This window comes from Phaenicophaeus curvirostris, chromosome 1, assembly GCF_032191515.1.
Source record: "Phaenicophaeus curvirostris isolate KB17595 chromosome 1, BPBGC_Pcur_1.0, whole genome shotgun sequence".
Classification (NCBI taxonomy): domain Eukaryota; kingdom Metazoa; phylum Chordata; class Aves; order Cuculiformes; family Cuculidae; genus Phaenicophaeus; species Phaenicophaeus curvirostris.
Window position 1 is genome coordinate 111,014,263 of NC_091392.1, and position 23,832 is coordinate 111,038,094.

Consider the following 23,832-nt stretch of genomic DNA (forward strand, 5'->3'; position numbering starts at 1 on the left):
TAACATTTCAAGAATTGTGGGCTTTATTAATAGCTAGTTTTGTTCATTTTATATCACTGTTGTTTTACTTATGGCTGTAAAACTAGAAAATAAGTGAATAGAATGGGAGTATTTTCAATTTAGGTATCTAAATAGTAATTTTCTAATTTGCACTGTATTTGAAGACTTCTAATACTCAAATGGCAAATTGGTGATCTAAACTGTAACCTGAAACATACAATTTCCCCCACAAAAGGTATGTGCTACCCCACATTTCTTACAGCTTTTCTTGCGATGCTGTTGATAACTGCTTGAGACTGCAGTCCTGTGTTCCATAAAGTTTCATCTGAAATGAACCAGAAATTAAGATCTAACTGCTCATCTAAGGGAAAGGCATTCAAGATATGATAGAGCTGAACATGTAGTTAGAGATGTTGTGTTTTACAAGATAAGAATCTTAAACATTTTTATCAGGAGCCCCTAATTCAGATAATTTAATTCCTTGCTGCGTCCTTGTGAAGATGGTATTCCTGTCACTTTCACGTGGGAACCAGGATTTAGAGAGCTCAAGCAAATGAGTATTAAAACAATGGTATTAAAACAATTAGCTGGTATTGCCAACAGAGGTTTTTTTTGTTTTTTTTTTTTTAAAAAGACATTTAAAAAGATTCAGTACAGGTTTAGTTTGGAGATATTTTGTCGTTCGATTGCTGTCAATGATCACATGAAGAAAATTGTAAAATCTAAACTAGGAGGTCTCATGAACATGCTATGGGGAATCAAAGTTGGTTTTTGACAAATTACTGTAGGAAAGGCAATTTCTTATTAAAAAAAAATTACCTGATTAACTCTGATTAAGGAGTTTTACATTAATACACTATACTGGTGAAGAGTAAATATTGAAATAGTTAATAGGTTTCAAATGGTGCAGCATTATACTGTCCTGATCTAGTTCTCCTTGTCCTGTGTTCGAGGGCTCTTTGAGATGAGATAGACGGATGGATTTCTCGAATGTGTCCTCTAAGGGGCAGCATTGAAGAGCAGGTCTCTGTAAACGGCTGTTTCTATTCGTAATACGGAGTACATGGAAGCGAGTGACTAACAAATTCGTGCTTATTTTCTGTTGTCTGGAATTATTGGTTTTCAAAGGTAATAAATATGTGTGGTAGTCATTACTGCTAATCTGCCAACAAATGTGTAGCAGACATGTTTCAGGTTCTTCAGTGACAAAACCATTGGAATTCTCCCTGGTAGAGTACTCAAAATGATACAAAAATTTGGGTGTTTTGTTATTTCTTTTTTTTTTTTTTTCCAGTGAGAAACTGATCGTGGAGCCTATTTGAATTTATTTCTTGTGAGAAATATCAATATTATGTCATTTCTAGAAGCAGTATGTCATCTTGACTAATGTTAATTCGATAATGTTAAGTCTCTCCTGTTGCTACCGCACTTAAACAGTATTGTGTGGGTGACTTAATATGGGAATATTCTGGAGGATGAATATCACTGGCTTAATACTATACATTAGATAACAAGAACACCTTGTGCTCGTGCTTGTAAGATAACATCTTGTTATATTGTGCTACAGACTAGGAGAAGTCTGTCTAGAAAGCTGCCTGGAGGAGAGGGACCTGGGGGTGTTGGTTGACAGCGACTGAATATGAGCCAGCAGTGTGCCCAGGTGGCCAAGAAGGCCAATGGCATCTTGGCTTGTATCAGAAACGGCGTGACCAGCAGGGCCAGGGAGGTTATTCTCCCTCTGTACTCGGCACTGGTGAGACCGCTCCTCGAATCCTGTGTTCAGTTCTGGGCCCCTCACCACAAGAAGGATGTTGAGGCTCTGGGGCGAGTCCAGAGAAGAGCAACAAAGCTGGTGAGGGGGCTGGAGAACAGGCCTTATGAGGAGCAGCTGAGAGAGCTGGGGTTGTTTAGCCTGGAGAAGAGGAGGCTGAGGGGAGACCTCATTGCTCTCTATAACTACCAGAAAGGAGGTTGTAGAGAGGAGGGTGCTGGCCTCTTCTCCCAAGTGACGGGGGACAGGACAAGAGGGAATGGCCTCAAGCTCCACCAGGGGAGGTTTAGGCTGGACATTAGGAAAAAATTCTTCACAGAAAGGGTCATTGGGCACTGGCAGAGGCTGCCCGGAGAGGTGGTTGAGTCACCTTCCCTGGAGGTGTTTAAGGCACGGGTGGACGAGGTGCTGAGGGGCATGGTTTAGTGTTTGATAGGAATGGTTGGACTCGATGATCCGGTGGGTCTCTTCCAACCTGGTTATTCTATTAATCCATGATCTTCTTCTGAAATAGAATGACTAATCTGCTTTTACAGGTATGAGAGAGCTATCTTTTTATCCTAGGACATCCTTGGATGTGGTTTAGTGGCATAGTTGGCAAACAAAATTGATGTGTTTAAGTGCTTGCGAGAAAGTGCTGGTGTTTCCTGTTAGCCAGTGCTAGCTGATGCTAGCCTTGAACATTCGACTGTTGACCTCCCAGTGAATTGTTGCACACTGTAACCCCTAACCTACTTCGTCATTCCCTATTGAGATGACATGCCACCATTCTTCCTGTAATTAGTTTCTAATGGTTATTTACATCTCCATGCTTATGTGGGCAAAGCATATAAGTTTGCACCTGCTGGTTTCTCACAACAGTGAGTCTTTTCTAGTAAGTACTTCTGACTTCAGCTTTCATCTCATTTTACATGCAAAAGATATGCAAGGGTCTTTGGAAGCATCATATCTCAAAGGCTTCAGTTTTCTTTCTCTCCATGGAATTAGCTTCCCACAGCTTCTGGCTAGAGTTTGCTGTGGAAGTGGAGTTTTTCCCCAGTCAGACTTTTAAGTCATTCAAGATGCAGTTATTTCCAGATGGTTTTAAGGCAAGTGTAAAAACTGTTGATTCAACACCAGTGATTCCACTTCATGTTGACTGAGCCAATTTTTTTATTTCTTTGCACCGATCTCCTTCATTAGATCTGTATGATCCTGTATAAGTGAATTCAGCTGTTGCATATCAATTTGTCAAAAGTTTCTTATGTGGTATTTTTTAAGTCAGTGCTCAATATATGTTTCATATTGGTTTTAATGTGTTTTCATTGAAAAAATATACTGATAGGTTCCTCTGACAGGGTTCAGCCATTTGTGAGTGTAGAGCTTGGAGGAAAGTATGTTATTTTGCTTGTTTTAAAATACTACACAGTCAAGGAGAATGGAGGTCATATCTAAGAACAGAGTTGGTTGCTCGAGTTGTCAGGACTTGGCATGTTAGCTTGTGAGTGAGGTGCAACAAGACTGAATAGTGTATATTTGATCTCTACCTTTCCGTTATGCGAAAGAGAAGAAAGAAGTATTCTTCTCTGGTTCTGGATTTCTGGCTGGGAATATTATGATATAATTACATCATATTGGATGTTCTGATCTCTCCAAGGATAACTGCTGAAAAACACTTCTCTACCCAGTTCCACACAGTCTTGAAATGGTTATCCTTATGGACTATAAGTAGAGAGAAGGTCAACAAAGCAACTCTGGTTTTGTGGATGCTATGAAGGCATTTATTCAATTACCACAGCAAACAAATGGAATATACTATCTGACATTTAATGTTTAGCAGATTCTGAGACATACAATCCAAGTGTTAGTGGAAATTCTACAGGTAATGTGGAGTTAAATGATGTGACTCACCAACATTTATGCTTTCAAAGTCATTTTTCCATTGCCTGGACCAGCTTCACCCTAATCATCCCCAATGTCAGTAAGGAGGACCAAATCCCTCACAGTGAGCTCTTTTTTTTTTTTTCTGCAGAAATTATTTCATCAGAAATTGTCAAAAATGGGATTCTGTTTGTACTCAGGAGAGTGTGTACAATGAAGATTTGACTCTGTGTGCATTTTTAGGCAAAGCATTTTTATATTTTTTTTAAATTGCTCTTTCGAACATCTTCCATATGCTAGAATATTTAAAGTGTATTTTTAAATAGTGACTGGCAACCTGTGAAACACCATTTTGGCATGAATGAGGTCATAAGTTGCTAAATACTACTTATACTAGGAAACTGAGATGAATTGAAAGTAGCACAGCTAAAGAAAAGGAAGGCAACAGGTGTTTTATTAGATAGCAGATATGAGCATCTTTTTTTACATCTGCAGAATAACTGATACTTCATCCTAAAAATTGTTACATATTTGCACATTTCCACTACTGAATATCAGTAAATCCCAGTGTTCCTAATGTAGAGTGCCTCTTTATGATGTTTTTGGTGAATAAAACACAATATCCTCCTCTAGCACGTCACCAGTTTCATAATGTTATACAGAAATGAAAGAAATTTGCTTGGGCACCACGTGTCTGCTGACTAAGAATATACTGGAAATGAAACAGGGCAGGCTGTGCTCCTGCACAGAAAAACCTGGAGTTATCAGCACTGTGTAATTTTCACAGAGAAGACTCTAAGATGTACGTGCAGCTTGTTAGAAAGGAGTATTTTGTGTGTGTTCTGTAAACGGGAGAGGAATTTTCATAGATAAGCAGATTTTAGTCACCTACTTAGTCAATAGGAGGAGTGGGATTTATCTCTACCCCAAATTTAAAATGCTTTTGACTGTAATTTGAGACAATCAAGGAAGTGCAGCATCCCAGACTTCGATTTCCCCATTGTTTAAAGCTGAAATCTTCCCTAGTTTATTGTCACACAGTAACTTAGAGAACTTTTAAACTGTGCTGTTTCAATCCATATTCTTGGGGGTTTGGGCTTCATAGCCTCAATAATAAATACATGATAAAATGGTTACAGTCAAATCTTTCATCCTGATGCCTCAAATTTAATGTTCTGTATACAGAATGCTGTAATATTACCACATTTGAAAAATACACTACCTTCCATAAAACAATACTTTCAGGTGACTAATCATAGTGTAAAGCACAGAGCTGATATTTAAATGCAAATCAGGGGCCTTTTGGTTTGTGCAGTTTTGGTATCTCAGCATGATTTGTAGCATTCGGGAGCAGCACGCCCCTTAGAAGATGAGTGTGTGTATTAAGTGAAGTATGGGTGATTTCACCTTCTGTTGTAAAGTCTATATAATAATAATGATTTAACTAGAAGCACTGACATTTAAAAAACAAGTATGCAATGTATACAAACTATAAACCTATTATGAGATCAATTTGTAAATGCATGTACTATTTAAAATGAGTACAACTGAAGTGTCAGTCTAGAAATCCAGTGTCAGAGCCACCTGGAAAAACCACCCCTGGGCTATTCCCCCATTATTTCTGTCCAAAACCTTTGCTGTCATGGCTATTGAAGATTTTGCACGTCTTAAGATTTTACATAGAGAGTCTTTTTTTAGGCTTTATTGTAATGGCATATAGTGAATGTGCTCATACCATCTAAATATCTCTGTCCTTACAAAGCAGAAGAGGATCTTGCAGTTTGGGAGAAACCCTGGTTCTGTAAGAACTGAAGCAGAATATTTTTTGTGACTTCACTGGAGCCACAATTTTCCGTATCTTCAAATACTTTCACAGTAATTGAACCTGGAGCTGGAGATCGATATCAGCTGCTGATGGTATTGAGCTGTAGAATGTTGTTCGCAATAATGCTTGTGATCAGAGACAAATCTTTCTCCCTCCCCAAGGAAACATGTAGGAAGGAACCCCAATCTTTTCTGAAACACATCAAGAGAAGAGAAAATGGTTAGTGTAGTCAGAGGCACAGTCCTGCTTTTCACTAGCTTTTGGGGCAGAGCCTGTAGTCTACTTTGAAATCACACTTCATTCAAAAATACAGCCTCACCCAATACTTAACTAATGGTGTAGATGTCTGATACCCTCCTGGGTCATTGCTGGGGGAAAGGAAGTGTGGGGAGAATATCTTTGCAGTTTAGTCATTTCAAAGTATGAAAAAGGTCTTTTGAGGCCACAGGGGTGACTGCTGGCTTCCTGAGATTTACACTGATTAGATCAATGCTGGACGAGGGCCAGAAGGTGAGAGGGTGAGGAAGGGTGAAAATTTGAGTTCAGACCTTCACATTTCTATTTGTCCTGCAACTTCTCTATATCTCAACTGAACCAAGAGAATCTAGCATGTGCCTGTAAGAGGAGACCTGGATTAGATATTTTCTATTTGGAATTTAAAAATATATGATATACCTTCAAAATGCATTTTAAAATATAGAAGAAGGAGAACCTCCTTTTCAAGCACAGAACGATACAGATACTCTGTATAATTTTGTACTTTTTCTCCATTTTTCTCTATTGTGACTGATAGCAGTGAATCAAAGAAGCCACGTAGGCAGTATATGTGAATGACACAGCTACAGAAAATAGGTTTTAGTTGAAGAAATTCTTCTTTCTTGTGATACTACAGGATTTCCCTATTAACTGCTTGCCTGTGGCTTCAAAACTGACAACCACTACCTCAAATCACATGAGAAAATCCTCTGAATTCAGTCAAATCTCTGATTCAGTCAGGTTCAGCTATCGCTACTATCACCAGCTCATGTATAAATACACTTGCTTTCATAGCTTACACATTCTCAAATTTGCCCGTTGCCTCCTCAGAAGTGCAGGGCTATCGCCTGCAATTAGACAAGCCCGGCTTGACCGAAGCCAACACGAACCTAGCCTCACACGCCAAGCCCATCCCTTGTTGTTAGCTTTGATAGTCGGTGCTATCATTTGATAGTTCAGTTGTAGCCAGTCCAAGTTGGCAGTGTCAGCCCGAGCTGATTGGAGCTGCAGACATTTTTGCTGACTGGAGTCATGCTATCTTTGCCAGTTTGCTGGAATAGACACAGACACTGATTGGGTCATGCTGAAAACATTCCTGTCCTATGAAGCAAGTCTGTTTGTATTTTAGGTTTGCCAGGACTAATGAATTAAAAATCTTGGGCTCGCCACAGTTTGCTGCTTAATAATGCCTGTGACAGAAGGAGTTTTTCCTCCCTGAAGCATGACAGCATCATAATCCCTCGTCACTGGCAAGGAGAGGAAGGAAAAGCAGAATTGTGGAGAAAAGCGGAAAAGGGTGATCTTTTGGGACAGCGAAGCCTATGGGAAGTGCAGGTAGCGGCATGTTGCCCTGACAGCTGTCTCAGCTTCTCAGACCTTGTCAGTTTGTTGCTATGCAGCAGGTGCAGCCTTTTCTTTTATTGAAGCTTTACTCCATAAAGGCAACGACAAGCCAAGGCAGTGGCTGGCCCTGGATTATACAAGTGCAGACACTCTGCTAAGTGAGGTAAGGCAACAGGTGTGAAAACTGAACTAAATTGATAGAGCTGTAACAGCACTTAATCTGATTTCTGCTGCAGCTTTTTTTTTTATGGGGAAACAGCAGCCAGTTCTATAGGCAATTGTTGTAAAGAAGGGAGCTGCTCATTAAATCTTATTAAATTCCAGGTTGCCCACTCACCCTCATCTCTGTCCACAGAGATATTGTACTCCATGCATGGAGAAAGCAGGTGGGGAATTGGGGGCAGTTGGTCTGCCTGTTTCCTGTATCATCTCATTTGAACACAGGCTGCTTCCATGCCTCTCTGTTCATTTTGATTGTTTTTTGTGATGAAGACATTGAGGATTCTGCACAAAAAGGAGTGAAGGGATAAATGCAATATATTAAAAAAAGTGGATAGAAGGCTAATTGCTGTGTATAAAGATGAGACCTATTTTTGTGGTTTGGAATAAAATGAAAACACTCTTTTTGTGTTGTGATAGAACTCACTGTTGCTTATTGAAGACTTAATTGATTTTTGCCCTCAGACAGCAGGTGGTTAAATAAGGCAATTTAAAGACATCACAGACCACAGAGTATGTGACTGGGAAAAGACAGCAGATTTACTCCTAGCAATTTTGTCATTGCAAATTTAAAACCCCTTGCAGAATGCCTCATTTTAATTTCTTTGGCTATGATGTAAAATGTTAAATATACTCTTATGTGGAACACCACCTGAGATAGTAAGCAGGTGTCAGGGGAACATGTACCACCAAGACAGAATGATGAACAGCCTTGTTTCAAGGATGTGCTTATAACTTAAAATCTCTCTCTTTTTTTTTTTTCCCTCTTTGCCTTGTACTGGGAGGTATGGAAAGGAAGCATAATAAAGAATTTTGGATGAGTATTTCTGTGGTTTTTGAAAAAAAATGAGATGTGTCAGATGTTTTTTATAAAGTGAGGGTCTGAGGGGAAAAAAAGACAATGATAATGCTCAGATTGTAGAAGCTATTTAGTCTGATGCAACACACTTCAAACCAGAATATTTCAGTTGACTCTGAGGATCTTTTAGGGATTCCAGAAACATACACTCCAGCAGCTGAGTTTACTCCTACTTTGTCTCTGCCCAGTCTATAACAGTTCTTTTGTGTGTCTTGATTATTAGTAATGGGAAATAAAGAACAATCCCTGATATTCTTCATGTGTTGGTAGAAAGAGACATGATCAGCTTCAAATAAGATCTATTCAAAGTAAAGATTTTAGATTATTTGTTGTTTTTTTAAGAAAAGACTATGTACTCCAAATAACAATTTCCCGTGTAGCATTGCTACTGAGTAACTGTGTCGCTCTGCTAGCTAAATATTAAGACAGAAAAAGCAAATAAAAACCAAATGCTGAAATTAATGGGCCAAATGCAAATTTTATACTCTTCCAGTGATAGCAAGGCAGTGATGCCAGGGAAGTGTTTGATTTATTTGTGCATCACCCAGGAAGATGATAATCCTGAAATATTGTTCTGTTCTACTGACTTTCTGAGACTACCAAATGATTAAGTGTAAATTAGAATGAATTGTTGGGATCTCCATGCAATACAATGGCTACTTTACTGAAAACCTGCAAGACTATTGGCTTAGGAAATTAGCTTTTGTTTTCATTAGCTAACTGCTGTGTTGTCTACTGATACGTAGTGCAACTTGCACTATTATTCTATCTTCCCAAAGAATAGGGGTTCTAATTGACTGAGGAGTTTTTATAGTAATTTAAAAGCTACTCTTACAATTGCCCACATAGTTGGTATGGAAACAATGCACTCTGGATAGCATAGTCTTCAGTCCTAAAATAATTTCTTTATGGGCAGATCTCTTGTGTGCATTAAGTCCCACTGACTTCATGTTCTCCACACACGAAGCTAACCAGAAGATTAATATCTGTGAATTTTAGCAGCTTTGTGCTAGTTATACAAGGAGATTAAGTTTGCATTCAGCTGTTTAATAGAGTTCAGCCTAAACTGTTCATTCAAAAGGTTAAACATACATACTAGAGCTCCGGGTATAACTTTTCAGTGTTCAGAGATGCTTTAATTGTACTAATATAGATCAGTATTAGCTAATTCTTCTGTTGCTCAACTAGTGCCCTGCTGGAAATGAACTAGAAGTTTTCTTAATGGACAGGGTTTCATCTCAGTAAAATTTTGGAATTGGTTGTCTCAGAAGAAAGATCGAAGACTGAATAAGGTCTCAGTCGGGGAGTCAAACCCATGCAGACAGACCCCTACACCTGCCCAGAGTTCCACTGAAGAATCACCACCAAGGTTTGGAGACCCAGTAACTTTCTGACCATCAAGTGTGTGACTATCAAGCGCAGTTTGACTGGGGGAGTATGGGTGGAAGGTAGGAGGATGGGTGCCTCCTCATTGACAGCATGTGGAGTTGTGTGCACGTTTCCAATCACATGGTAGGCTTGGGGTCGTGTTACTTTCAACTCCCCACCCCTTCTTCCTTCTTCACCTTCAGAACCAGGCAGCATTGCCACGAGTCAAGGCTTGCTGAAGGGGCAATGGCGGGGAGCAAGCAGGTGAGGAGAGGGGAAGCTTCCTTTGCCATTCTTTCTAATCTGTAAATAGCAAAAGAAGGGCAGTCTCTGCAGTGAATTTCACTTAAATTGTTTTTAAATGGAAAAGTGAAATGGCGCTCCCTTGGCTTTGGTTCTAAATGTTGCTTAGCTAGAATGAGAAAGGTAGCTATGAATGCATGAAAAGCATTAAAGCTCATTTGTTGAATGGTGTCACATGCTCTGTAATAAATATATTGTTTGTATTATTGCAGCTGGAACAATCAAGTAAAAGCATTGACTCAAGTGCCCACATGATCAGCACCGCAAGGGTACCTGCTGATAAGCAAGTTCGAATTGCCTTCAGCCTGAATGACTCCCCAGGTACAGTTTTATTTATGAAGTAAACCACAACAAAATAATTGCTTTTAAATTTTACATGTTCTTGCTAGTGTTTACGATATCAAATGAAGTCCAGTCTTATAGGTGGATTTTTTTCTGAGGGATAGCATGTGGTCAATTTTCCTGTCTGGTAACTTTTTATGTTTCCATTAACAACCTCATTAAACTAAAACCACTAGACTGACAGTTTAGATCTTAGCTTTCTTTCAGTGATTTGTGGAATATACTAAGGTCTCTTATTAACTCTCAAATTTACCCGCATATGCAGTATGTCTGATTTTAAGGAATCTTAAAACAAGAAAAGTAGAAGGACATTTTGTACTGAGGATGAGGCTAGACCAGGAAGAGACTTTCCCTTCAGCAAGAAGGTTGGAAAGTGTTGCATGTGCCCAGCTTGGTGAAAGGTTTCAGGAAACGGATACCCCACATGGCATGTTCCCTGGGAAAGCAGCAGAAATTTCATTGATGGATCCTTTCTGCTGGTGCTGATTGAGCATTAATTTCCCTGAACATACCATGCACAGACGTGGAACGTTTGACCTTTGGAACAGACAAACATTAGCTTGCACCTTAAATATTGTTAAGGTCTAGAGAGCTGTTGTCAACCAGTAAAAGTCAGACGAAATAAAGTAAATTGAAAGCTTGGAAGCATCACCAAAAATATTGGCTGTGCGTTGCTAAAGGTGTGTGCCTGGAGTGAGTGTTGAGGTGTGTTTATGACAAGAAATATAAAGATCTCCGATAACAATAACTGAACCCCACTGCTGAAGAGTGCTTTATGAGATGGTATGCATTGTGTGGTAATGTATGAGGCCTCTTCCCAAATCTTGTGTAAATAGTCTCAGTGCAAATAGTTTTTTCATTTTAAAAATATTTTAGATTATGCATTATAGTTCATAGCTAATTGTTATGCAATATTAATTCGCAGATACAAGCCTGAAATAGAATCTCATTCCCTAAGCTAGGGAATTTAAAAACAAACATCTTCATATCTTAGTGCACATAACTTTGAGTTCACAAAGATGAGTGAGACTGAAAGACTGGAGCAAAAAATACAAAGAAGCACACGTCCTTTTTCATAGATTAAAATAATTATATTTTTATTCCAGAAAGTAATCAGGAATCATTCTCATCTCTTAAGTTACAGTAATGTAGCAAATTTCTTACAGGAATTATGGCAAAGGTAGGTCTTGAAGAGAGATGTAAAAGAAAGGGGACTGCTCTTACAAATTATGGAAAAAGAATGCTTATGCGGACACTGAAAGCAAGTCAGGGAAAGATGAGACCATGGGAAAATCAAAGAGTGTAGAGTGGTTTGTGACAAGAGACGGCAATAGGAAATGACAAGGTTGTGAATAGCTTGGAAGAGGAGGACATGAAAGGCAGGAAGCATAGCTTCCTTAACATTGCATCATATTTTATTTTTTACTTTTCAAAACTGCTAATTATTCCAGCCTCTCTCTTAATGTTTAGAGAAAAAAACTCAATTACAGAAAGGTAGTAATTTTCTGCTACATTTTATTAAACTTTTCCATAGTTTTGAGTCCTTTATTGTATAAATACAATTTTTCCTGCAGTATGCGATACAGGATCTTTGTAAGTGCTGATAAAACTAAATAACAACTATTAAAGTGAGTGCCATGCATCACATCCCTTTGGGTCCCACCAGGAGCTCTAAACTGGCTTGCTGTTTTACCATGTCCCAAGAATTCTGCTCTTACTCTTGGTGGTAAGCCTGAATATGATTATTATATTTGATATATTTTAAGAAAGCAAAGGAAAATATTTTATCACATCTGAACATTTCCAGGAAACCACAGCTTAATCAAGAAAGTACAAATAAGTATTTATATTCTTTTTTTTTCCTTAAGATGAGTTGCAAAGCCAGTTAACAGATAGACCTCCACATATTCCATATGTGGCTTTTATTTTTGTCTCCTTATTTTTTTATATTTCTTTAATCTTTTTTTCTCCTTGACAAGGATATTTGTTTCTAGTTCAAACAGGAGATACCTGTTGTGACTGTGATAGTAAAACATCAGGTGACATTGTGTACTGCTCGGGTATATACAAAAATCCTCTTCACCAGGGCTAAGTGGTTAGTGGAACAGTCTGACTTAAGCTTTTCCTTAAATTTTACCTCATTTGAAAAGCACAGCGATAGATTTCACCAAGAAATCTGTATTCTCCCTCCAGGGCCTATACAACTGCTTACTACAAGGAACTGGCAGCATAACTAAATATAAAAAGGGGAAATGGAATGTTTCTTCTGGGTGGTGATTATCTCACTGGCTAGGATTGTAACCAAGCGCTGGGTGTGAGGAGCAGCAAATGGAGAAACTGCAGTCAACTCATGAGAAGAGATTACTTTTTGTTAATTAACCTGCAAGACCAGAGCTGGGTTGCCCTGAATGTCCAAGAAATTATTTGATTGTGTTATATTATTTGTCAGTCAACACCTGGTGACTGAAATCCTCGCCAGCTTTGTGCAGTATTTTTAATGTGAATGTAGGGTAATCAGTTCCTTAACACTATCAGGAGCAGCCCACCAGCAGGTGCTATATAAGAAAATTTTATTGTGTATCTCTTATTCCTGTATATATAGATATCTATGTTTGGCTCTTTTACTTAAGTTCACTAAGCTAGAATCAAATATAGGTTTCCTAGCATGTGTCTGCACATCATATTGCACCATTTTGACTTTGGGTACTGTTTTAACTTAAAAAATTATGCAAGTTAAACTTAATTTGGTGTTCCCAAATTTAAATAAGTGTTCCCAAATAGAAATGTGCATCGCAGTTTATCAACATTGATTCAATTAAACCAAGGAAATTCATTATATACCAATTTATATCACTAACTCTTATTTACTGAACATATTAAAGACAATGATTATAGTAGGAACTTTATTAAATTTAGACTAGTGGATTTGTTTAATGTAATAGTTCTAAGGGAAGATTTATAGGTAAACTTCCCTCCAGAATAAAAGTGTGAGTCTAGCTGAAAAGTGCTGCTAGTGACATGTGGTAATAAATGACTGGGTTTAAAATTATTCATTTCTTTTTTTTTTTTTTTTTAAATTAGTGTACTACTGATATCAGTAATTTTTCCAGAGAGTGCTAACAAAGGCAAAACTTAAATCTAGTGAAACCGACAGTGGAACAGTGAAATGTTTTTGCAAGTATAGCAAATGACTTATTTTACTCCTCTTTATGCCTCTGTTATCCTAGTGACCATGAAGAACATTTTGCGCTTATAGTTGATGATGCAAGACTATTTGCAACGGTTCCTTTGGTTCCTTCAAATCCCTACTCCATGCTCACTTTGGTTGTAATGGCAACAGAGGCTTTCCAGCAGAATGTCTTGGTTGAAAATCAGTGGTAATTGCTAAAACATATGGTTAAAATTTACAAAGCTAGTTTCCTAGAAGTACGCCCAACCTACACGTAGGTGGCCTGATCTTTGGGAAATTAGACCTGAACTTAGATGAGATCCCCTCAAAGGGATAGTGGCTGTGCATTCATCAGAGGATGCTTTAGGCTTAGGTGAAGTTATGTGGAATAGGAGAAGCTTGCTCTTATCTCTTCTGTTATGAGCTGTTTCTATTTTGGGGAGGTCCACAACTCTTATTGTTGAGCAAGCCTTCATAGCCTATTCCTGGGTCAAGCAATGACCATTCCCCACTATTTTACAAGTGAGGTAACTGCGAGGTTGTGTAAGGTCACGTCAGGCAGGGCCGTGAATAGAAGCCCAGGAGCCTCATGCAGCAGTGCCAAGTTGCAGTCACTTAGCCACGCAGCCTTCCAGGATGAATTTGATGAGTCTAAGCTCATCTGTCAGTAACCAGGGCTGGAGCTGCTGGATCTCACCACTCTCCTAGAGCCAAGACCGGACCCCGATACACAGTTTGCCTGTGTTGTCCTGCTGCAGGTTGCAGTGCTTGCAGTTGAGTTTGAGCACTTTTCCTGTGTAAGGGCTGATCCGCTTACAGGATAACAACCTACTTGTGTTACCAATTTAATTCTTTAATTTAGGAGGAAGAGATCTGAATACACTTGCCCACTCATTTAGGCGAAAAAAATAGTACCTGATTGTATAATTAGAGACTGGATCATAACTCAGTTACTCAAGGAAGCAGAGCTGTGATTGGCATTTCCTAAATTTTGAGTGCTTGATTTAGTAACCTTAACGTGCCTTCAACACATCTAAATTTTTTTATGTTCTATTTCTGTCTCTCTTTGTGAAGATCCTAGAGAAACTGTAATTTGCAAGTTTATACTGCAAGTATAAAGGGGCTGGAGAACAGGCCTTATGAGGAGTGACTGAGAGAGCTGGGGTTGTTTAGCCTGGAGAAGAGGAGCCTGAGGGGAGACCTCATTGCTCTCTACAACTACCTGAAAGGAGGTTGTGGAGAGGAGGGTGCTGGCCTCTTCTCCCAAGTGACAGGGGACAGGATGAGAGGAAATGGCCTCAAGCTCTGCCAGGGGAGGTTTAGGCTGGACATTAGGAAAAAATTTTTCACAGAAGGGGTCATTGGGCACTGGAACAAACTGCCCATGGTGGTGGTTGAGTCACCTTCCCCGGAGGTGTTTAAGGCACGGGTGGACGAGGTGCTAAGGGGCATGGTTTAGTGTTTGATAGGAATGGCTGGACTCGATGATCCAGTGGGTCTCTTCCAGCCTGGTGATTCTATGATTCTGTGATTCTATGATTCTAAATCAGATGTTGTTCTTAAAGTGTTTATTCGTTATCTATTGCCCATAGCCCACAGTTCAGCTAAAAGGAGCAGCCATGTAGGAAAAGACTGGGCTGTTATGCTTCATTGTACCAGACATTATGTCAGTCAGACAGCAAAGCATGAGGGATTTCACTCATTCTTCTACATGATGGCGGTCTGGTGACCAGAAGGCCAGAACATGATTAAATAAGTGAAGCTTTCCAGAAAGCATGATTCATTCTCAGATGTGCAACATTAGCATATATCAGGGCACTGAATGCACCAGAATGTCACTGCTAAGCAGTAAGCCTTTGTATGAGGAAGCTCAGTCTTAAGACAGCTCAGCTTTCTAAATCAGATGGCTTGTGTGGATCTCTGTACTACACATTAGAAGTCCATCTCACATTTGCACTAGTAGGTGCTGTCAGCAGAGAGACAAGAGCTCACCTGGACAGTTGAGCAGCTTAGCCTCGATGTCCTTACACAAAGGCGGCCACTACACCGCTTCAGCATGAAGGTGCATTGGCCGGGCGGCGTGCTTAAGGAGCATGTTCTTTTGTTCTGTTGTTGATTTTGCTGTAGGAAAGGTCAGAGAGCTGGCTCTGACATAGAAGGCTGCTTTGCCTCAGCCTGACTGAATGGAAATCAAAAGGAGGAGGTGATTTCCCTGGAGACCCTCCCTCAAATGCTCTCTGTTGTAATGACAGTTTTCAGCAGCAAGCAAAGCAAACGTATGAACCTGATGAAACAAACATGAAAGTCAAACTGTTCCATGAACATGAACCAACTCTTTGGCTAAATAAAAAAAACCCAAACAACAAACATCAGCTGTATGTGCAGAGAGTTCACCTAGTAATTAAAATACACTTCTTTAGCACACTTTAAAATAAATATAACCTTCCAAATTTGTTTGGGGGTCTATGGGAAACCAGGAAGTGCTACTCATTTAGAAATCATGCAACAGATACTTTAACTTAAGTGGCTGTGATGAAATCCCTGATCCGACTCTTTTACATCACAAGTTAGTGCTGTTTAGTTGGCTGGGCTGGCTGTAACATTCACATATAGGGTTTTTTTCTCATCTTGTTTTCTTTTGACTAGAATCGTGACACATTTTCAACAACCAGCTTGAATTATAAATCCTTTTTCTATTTGAGTGACAGGGAAATGGGCGATAACACAGTGACCACAGGGATGTGATGCTGTTTATGTCTGGTAAACAATCAGCCTAGTCTTTTTTAGCGGTTTGCAGTGCAGAAAAAACACTGGATTTATTGTAAAGGGGGTCTTTGATTAGATCAGTGATTCCTTACAACGATCTAGGCACTCATTAAATATTGATAATAATTGAGAAGAGGAGAAAAAGAAACATTTCTGAATTCTATTGTCTAGTTAATGGAGTTAATGGAGAAAAAGGCAGATAAGGAGATAGTTATGGGAGTGTCTGGATCTTCAGAATATTTTATTTGACATTTCAAACATTTTCAGGTTTCGGATTTTCAGAGTCATAGCTTTTTGAGGCTAGAAGCCAATGTGATTTAGTCTGATCTCCTTTGTAACACTCAGTATTCATCCTTGTAAGGGCAATAGTGATTCTTTTGGAAGAGAATGCAAGAGTTTATATCTCTCCTCTTGACTTTCTGAAAAGTTTCATCAAAAAGTCATAGGAGGTGAATGACTACTGTCATTTGCTTTTTCCTTATGTGAAATCTAAACGTGTTTTGTTTTTACCAAGTGATTTTTGTTGTTATTGTTGTGGTTGTTACTTTGACAACAGTGAAAAACACACTGACCTGATGCAGTAATTTATTTCACTGGAAGCTGTGGTGAAAGATTTTTGTTGTTCTTTTTTTGTGGAAAAGAAGATTGCAGTTAGCTGTGAGAATTTCTGTTAATTTTTGTAAACTAAATACTTAAGATAAAAATTTCAGAGGGACCTAGGAGAATTAGGAACTCAGAAAAATGTCAAGCCACTGAAATCCCCAGCTTTTCATTATGATGTTCTGCACATCTGATGGTGATCTAAACAAGTCTTAAACTAGCATAACTAAAAAAAACCCTAGCAGCTGTTCAATAGATGCTAGGGCAGGCCCATTATAAAATGTACTATGGTATGCCATAATGGTTAGGATACCAATATGTCCTATTTTTAGTACCATTGACTCAGTCACTTGAGTTCAAAAAATAAGCAGGGAACATCTGTTTATTGAAAGGATTTCCTCTATAGTAATTTCTCTCTCTATTCCATCCTTTTTAAAGTATTTCGAGACTTTTTTTTAGTGGTTCTTTTCTGAAGATAGTCCCATATAATTTCTAATATTCTGACACTGTATTCATTTTCTTTTCTTATTAATTGCTGATGCAGTATAAAAATAACTACTGGCTGATGTTCCTGTAAGGTTATTGAGGTTGCTTTTGCTTTGTTTTTCTTAAGTTAAAATTGTTCAGGTTCTCTACTTAAAGCTACGGTACCAAAGATTATACTGCTGGAATTGTCAAAACAAATAGCAGCTTAACTGCTATCCACGACTCAGGTCCAATATCTCTGTCAGAATATTCAACAGCTATTCAGCCAAATACTTGTAGAGCAGCTGTACCCCTAGTCAGACTGAGTCCTATTCCATCCTTCCTTTTAGCCTTGCCATATGATTCATCTTTCTTCTTTTAGAATATTAGTCTATTTTTAAATATTGTACAAGAAAGCAACAGCAAATTTAAGGTAAACACTTGCATATTGACATGATACAATTCCATGTAATTAAAGCAATTTATTTTATTTTTATTTTATTTTTTAAGTATTTTCCAGAATAGACAAGTTTGGGGCATGCTGTGAAAAATGAAGCTGGGGGGCAGGCAGTATGATTTTTTGTTAATACTGGCAAGACTACTATCCACTGAAAATACAGAACTTCACTTTGTTTCCTGAGAAGTTCAAGCTTTTGCCCTCTATATCACTGTGTTTCTTTATTTCTTCTCTTGGCATTATTTCCTAGAGTTGCCCACTTCTAGCAACGTTAATTAAAGTAAGGCTCTGACAGTATATTAGCCAGTATGTTTATTCTTCACAGGATAAAGTGGCTTATTTTACTTGTTCCCACTAACCTACTTTTCTGTATGACCACCAAGGGCAGGATAAAGAGGCAATATATATTTAAAAAGAAAATTTAAATCCAAGTCCATACTCTTTAAGAATATTCAGAATCCTGCTTTATACCTGGTTCTTTTAATCTTATTTGGCCTTGGTTGTGGTGTACAAGTGGTGTACAAGTCTACCAGCACAGAGCAGTTTGCAGGATCCAACCTATGTCATCCTTATTTTATTTTGACACATTACAAATAACTGACTCTGTAAGCTAGCTAACACTAACCTTCTCTTCACCTCCCATAACCTGTAGTAAGATGCATAAACAGTCATCACAATCCAACGCAAAACTGATAGTGTGAAAGTCACTGAGAAATATTGCAGTGGCTGGCTGTGACGCTACCAAGTATGATTCATATTTCTGATCTCAGTCCAGCTTCTAGTGGGCAGGTGTCCACATCGCAGCACTGACGTAACTGGCACAGTCTGTTCCACCTTTGCTGGAAGCTCCTACTATAAATAAATAAATAAAAAAGCAGTTTGGCTTGTTGTCAGGAAAGAACTAACGCTAGCCTGTAAAGATTGTTATCTACAGGTTAGAGTAAAGAAATTTCTTTGCAGTCTGGAGAAATCAGTGATGCTTCCTCATCCTAATCTTGTCTGTATAAGTAACAGTCTTATAGTTCCAGGGCTGCCAGACTGGTCTGTGTATTCTTGTTGTCTTTTTGCAGTGAGAGAAAAGTTTTCTATTTTTTCGGGTTAGTCCTGATAAGTCATTGAATTGTGATGAGGTAGGTATCTTTCCCTTCATCCAATTAATGAATTCTTTGGTGGTAAGGATGCTGTGCTTGGAAGGTTTTTTTACTTTGCAGTCTAGTGGAGAGGTCAGGAAGAAATATTGTTTGGATTTATTGTTTTTATTATTTTTTTAATCATGTTTTGCTACTCTAACTGGCTTTGGGTTTTTTTCCTAATTACTGCAATACAAAACAGGCTTTCTGTCTTCCCAGCTTCTAAACATTTTGTTATTGGAAATCCACTATTATTTTCAAGGAGTCTATTAAGCTATCTCAAATGCAGAAAGACAAGTAGATGCAGAGGTGTTTGTAGGATCCTGGCATTGTGAATATATGCACTGTAAAAATACGTTAAACAGATAATTTGAAATGCCCCTTTTGAGAAACATTGACTTTTAACGTCATTTTTACCTTTTAGATGATGCTTCCTCTGAAAACTCCTTCCCTTTGGCATTTCCAGAACTAGATCAGCAGCTGCAGGTAAACCTTTTTTTTTTTTTTAACTACGTTTCTACTTCACATTCACTAGATTTGTTATGATAAAAAAACCTCTGGTTGCTGTACTAAAGTGAAAGTTTCCAATGGTACTTTTCCAGCCTATTAGCATTTAATAAGACTTTGTATTTCTGTACAACAAAACATTTTCTTTTCAAGATCTGCAGAAAAATGGATTTGACATTTTAATACAATTTCAGGGAAATTACTATTTTAACAACCACACCTGTTTTGTTTTGTTGGTTTTTTTTACGATTCTTGTGCGTAACACAGCACATAGTGCTGCACTGTACTGAAGAGGATTCTTGTGGTTTTGATGGGAGAATGAATGAGTCAGTATTATATTTTCATGCCCACAGGCTCTGCTTAGACCAGTATGATGAGCCTTCTCTGAAGCATTCCAAGAGAACGCAAAGGTGTATTTTCTAGTACCATCTTATCTCTAGCCTCTGGTAACTAAAGCCACCATCAGGCTTGATGAGAACCTCTTCAAAGTTACTCTGCTTCATGCTGTGGAGCCAGCAACCCTACTGTTTGCCCTAGCAGGTATCTGCAGACGGCATGGGATAGAAGTGGTGAATCCATTTGTGACTGGTTCGATCTGTCACCATAGCACAATGGAGCTCTGATATACTGAACAGTCAGGTAGCAGTTGATAGTAACTCCGTGGTTCACCACGCATAGAGCCAGTTCTGTGTCCAGGGATTATTTCCTTTTCCTCTGTGGCAGTCCTGGAGTATTTGTTGACTTTTGTAAACTACTTCAGATCATCTGTTTCCCAGGAGCATTTAGACTTCCTCTGATATTTCGATATGAAGGCAGTTGTTTCCTGAGTGTAAATTGAGAAAGGCATTAGCAGACTGTGTTGCCCAATGATGTCATCCTTCCTGTCCCCATCAACTAGTGAGACAACACTTGGAGAGCTGCTGACTTAAAGGACTGACTCCTCTCCTGCTGCTCTCATCAATAGGATGACTGAGGAAGAAATGGAAGATGACAGGGACTCTTCTTGCTCTGTCTCTCTAATCCCAAGAATAGGGGCAAGTTCCTTAGGCATAACTCAGAAAGATTAAAAAGGAATGAATAGCAATTTTAGATAGAGGCTGAAATGAACAGAGTTATATGTTGGCCTCTTTATTCCACTGATCTTCCAGTGGGGTAAGGACAACTGATTTTTTTTCCCTCAGAAGAATTCAATTTGAGAAACACAATATTGTTTTGTGGCTGAAACACTGAATTGAAAGTAAAGAACCTGCATTCTCTTTTCAACTCTGTCAGTGACACATTGCATGATCCTGGAGGAGTTGCTTCATCACTCTGCTCATCTCTGAAATAAGGTTAATAATTTTTACATTTTTTGTTAAAGAGCATTGAGATCAGTGAGTAAAGACTGCTCTAAAAGAGCAAAGGATGATTATCATTACTGCTGTTGGTATGTAAAAACAAACTAGTGTTAGATGCAAGTACTTTACAGGCCAAGTGATGATTTATTTCTTTCTTTAATTAGGACTTTTATGACCATTTCTGGGACATACAATGTACTCTAAATGTGTAGTTTCCTGATAGACTGAAATTGCTCCTCTGAAAGCATTTAGGTCTGCTGCTTAAATACTAGCCCTTCACTAAAAGTTTTTGAAGTATACACTAGAACAATTCCATTAAGTATATTCTCTTGGTGTGTTAAGTAGCTGATTTTTTTTCCAAGAGAACCTTCCTTTACTTTCGTGGTCTCAGTATGATAACAAATTATAAGAAACAATCGAAGGCTTTGATTCAGATAGTGTTCATTATTCTTCAGAAACATTTTTCAGTAATATTGAGGTAGTTGGAAGGATAGTTTACGAGGACTATCTGGCTGACTCAGCCACTCAAAAGTATAAAATTAGTGGTAATGCTTCATCCCTTAATGATAAAAACTTGAATTTCCTTGGTTTTGTCAGTCTGGATCACAGCTTAAAGTTTTAACTATTTATTGTAATTACGTTTTTACTGCTTGAAAAGTTCCAGCAAGCAATAACTGTAACAAAGTTATAATTTATCTAGTGTACATGTTCTTATTAGTTATTTTTTTTTAATTGCTATAATACAAACTGCTGCGGGCATGTCAGCGCTATATAGCACGTGGTTGTAATTTATGTTAAGGTAACCATACCAGCCTTGAAACAGGCAGCTCCTGTATTACAGAAGCAAACTACAACAGCATGGGCTTCATGAGGACTTGCAGAAGTACTGAATGGTGGTGTCCCTTGGCATTCCATCCATGCTTTTCTCTATCCCAAAGTTAGCTAGTAGAAAGCAGCACACATGAAGCGTCATGTAAACGAACCCTTTAATCAACTGTGGCATAGCAGCTTGAAATGCTTGAATATGTAAGAATGCTGGTACATATTTTCATAATAAAAATATCACATCTAGAGCCGCAAGATTTTCATCACCATGCCATAAATACAGTCAAAAGCATTCACATTTTATTTAAAGAAGCAAACTATAAATGCAGGGTAAGTAACTGCAATAATAACTTCTTAAAAAAAAATAAAAGAGGAATAACTTTCCAGGTTTCGAACATAAAAAAAAGAAAATTCTGAAACCTGTTTTAAAAACAAACCAAACCAAAAGAAGTAAAATCAGACGATCTTCATGTTGGATTTTGAAAGCAGCTTGAAAGCTATGTAAGTCCACTGAGTGACTTGGAAAATCAGAGCCTTAGAATTTCATGCATGCAGGCAGCAGACCACAGCCGGAGTACCAAGCAATTTGCACCTCTGTTTTGGGCTTCAAGCCCTTGTCCTTCTATGTTAGGCCCTGGCAGACAACTTGGCTGTTTTAGCAGAATTACCTAGCGTTTCCACTTTTCCTACCATGATCCTATCATACCTACTCCCTGGGCACTGGTATCCGATGGCAGGGCAAAGGTCAGTACAGCCTCCCCAGCAGTGTAATAAACCCTGCTGTCCAAGCACCGGCTCCAACTTCACAGCGGTAGAGATAGGATTAGCTGGAGAAAAGGTATTTCTAGGAGACTAACTGCAGATAGCTAATTCTCCGTAAGTACTATCACTAGGGGACAATCTTAGTTGAAAGTTCAAGCTTCTTTCTGAAGAATAAAAATGACCAGGCTAGTGTTCTGATCTACTAGCCCAGTTCAGACCAAAAGAGTTGTATTTTCCAGTTACCTTTTCGAATGTTACATTTTTCTATTGCTGTGAAAGGAAGAAATTCCAAGAAGCAATTTTTAAGAATATAATAACAGTTCTTGAACTCAAAGGATTTGTTGTTTTTTTTTTTTATAAATGTAACAAAATAAAAATACGTGTATGGTCAACGAGATACAAAATCCCTAGATACAAGAATAGAGCAGTTTAAGCTACATGCAGGAAAAGCCTGGTCTTTTTCGCAGCTTCATTATTAAGAAAACCACAAAGACGTTCCTGAACATGCTACCAGTGAAGCAAAGCTCAGATTAAATAACTTCTTGCTTTCAGTTCTTTTTGTTTGCAGTAATGGCAATGATTTGCTTCCCACTGACGAGCCGTACTTTGAATGAGGCTGAAGTACTTGCTTATTTGGGCTTCAGTGTTATTTCCCCCCACCCTTGTGTGAGCACGTAGCGGGTAGTGCAGCAAGGGTAGGCTTGTTGCATTTGTCAGTTTGTTATTGGGAACACTAACCTTTGCCTTGTGTAAAAGTTGGACTGATCCTTGGAAGGTGTTTCCTTGATTAGCTGCATAGTGGGTGGTGGCCCCTCTGACAGACACTTTACTACGGGTTACCTGCTATATTTAGGCAGCTACATCAGCATCTAAGGCCTTGTTGTTTAGGTCACCGAATATAGAGGAAGGTATCTAGTGTTAGGTGTCCGCGTTACTATGCCCTGTGTGCTGTCTGTCCTGTCCCAGTATTTCCTGTGACTTGCTCAGTTCATCTCCCTCTTCTCTGTCAAAGTATTTGTTCCAGCTGGAGTTTGATCCTGAAGAGGGAAAGTTCAAGTCACGTATGGATGCACAGGGTGTTCTGTTATTCTTCATCATCTCTTCCCATGAAATCATAAGCTTGAGAGGGGCATTTGTGATATTTTGTGCTACAAATATGTTGAGATCAATGGAGTTAGATAACCGTAAAATTGCTGCCACAGAGAAAAGGCTCGCAATCATTTATAATATCAGTTTGTTAACTGCCTGGGTAGTTTTTCACGCTTTGGTGGGAAATGTCTATACAAACAGTGCAATGAAAACATCATGAAAGGGACAGTTTGAGTGTGATATGAGCATTTAGCAGAAACCTTCTTTACTCTAGAACTTTAATAATGGAACTATTGCTTCTACTGACTGCTAAGACTCTTGTTAGACACATCTGAATTATTTTAGGAAGTTTAGAAGTATACTGTGTTTCTAAGGGGTACACTGTTTTTTTTTAAGGTGTATTAAATTCCAAGATAATTCCTTGAGTACCATGGTATTTGATTGCCTATGAACCTGATAAGTCTCCGGTAATGCTGCTGTGATAACTATGATCTTAGGTTATGTAAGGCATGGATGCTCACAAAGTCAGAGCATCATACTAGGTTAAGAAAAGAATAGAAAATCTCTCAGAAAAGGCAA

The 23,832-nt window shown here is 38.6% G+C and overlaps 1 protein-coding gene across 3 annotated transcripts in view; it reads left to right on the forward strand.

The window, feature by feature from the left end:
• The first annotated feature begins 6,632 nt into the window (after positions 1-6,632).
• Positions 6,633-23,832, forward strand: part of MAP3K7CL (MAP3K7 C-terminal like) — a 30,795-nt gene continuing 13,595 nt past the window's right edge. Inside the window, exons 1-5 of one of the 3 annotated variants that reach the window (XM_069870867.1) lie at positions 6,633-7,218; positions 9,363-9,502; positions 9,705-9,765; positions 10,017-10,125; positions 19,158-19,219. In XM_069870867.1, the coding sequence (XP_069726968.1) occupies positions 9,748-9,765; positions 10,017-10,125; positions 19,158-19,219 (189 nt within the window). In that variant the 5' untranslated portion in view covers positions 6,633-7,218; positions 9,363-9,502; positions 9,705-9,747. The remainder of the gene's footprint in view (positions 7,219-9,362; positions 9,503-9,704; positions 9,766-10,016; positions 10,126-19,157; positions 19,220-23,832) is intronic. The other 2 variants (XM_069870874.1, XM_069870878.1) reach the window with 2 other exon arrangements.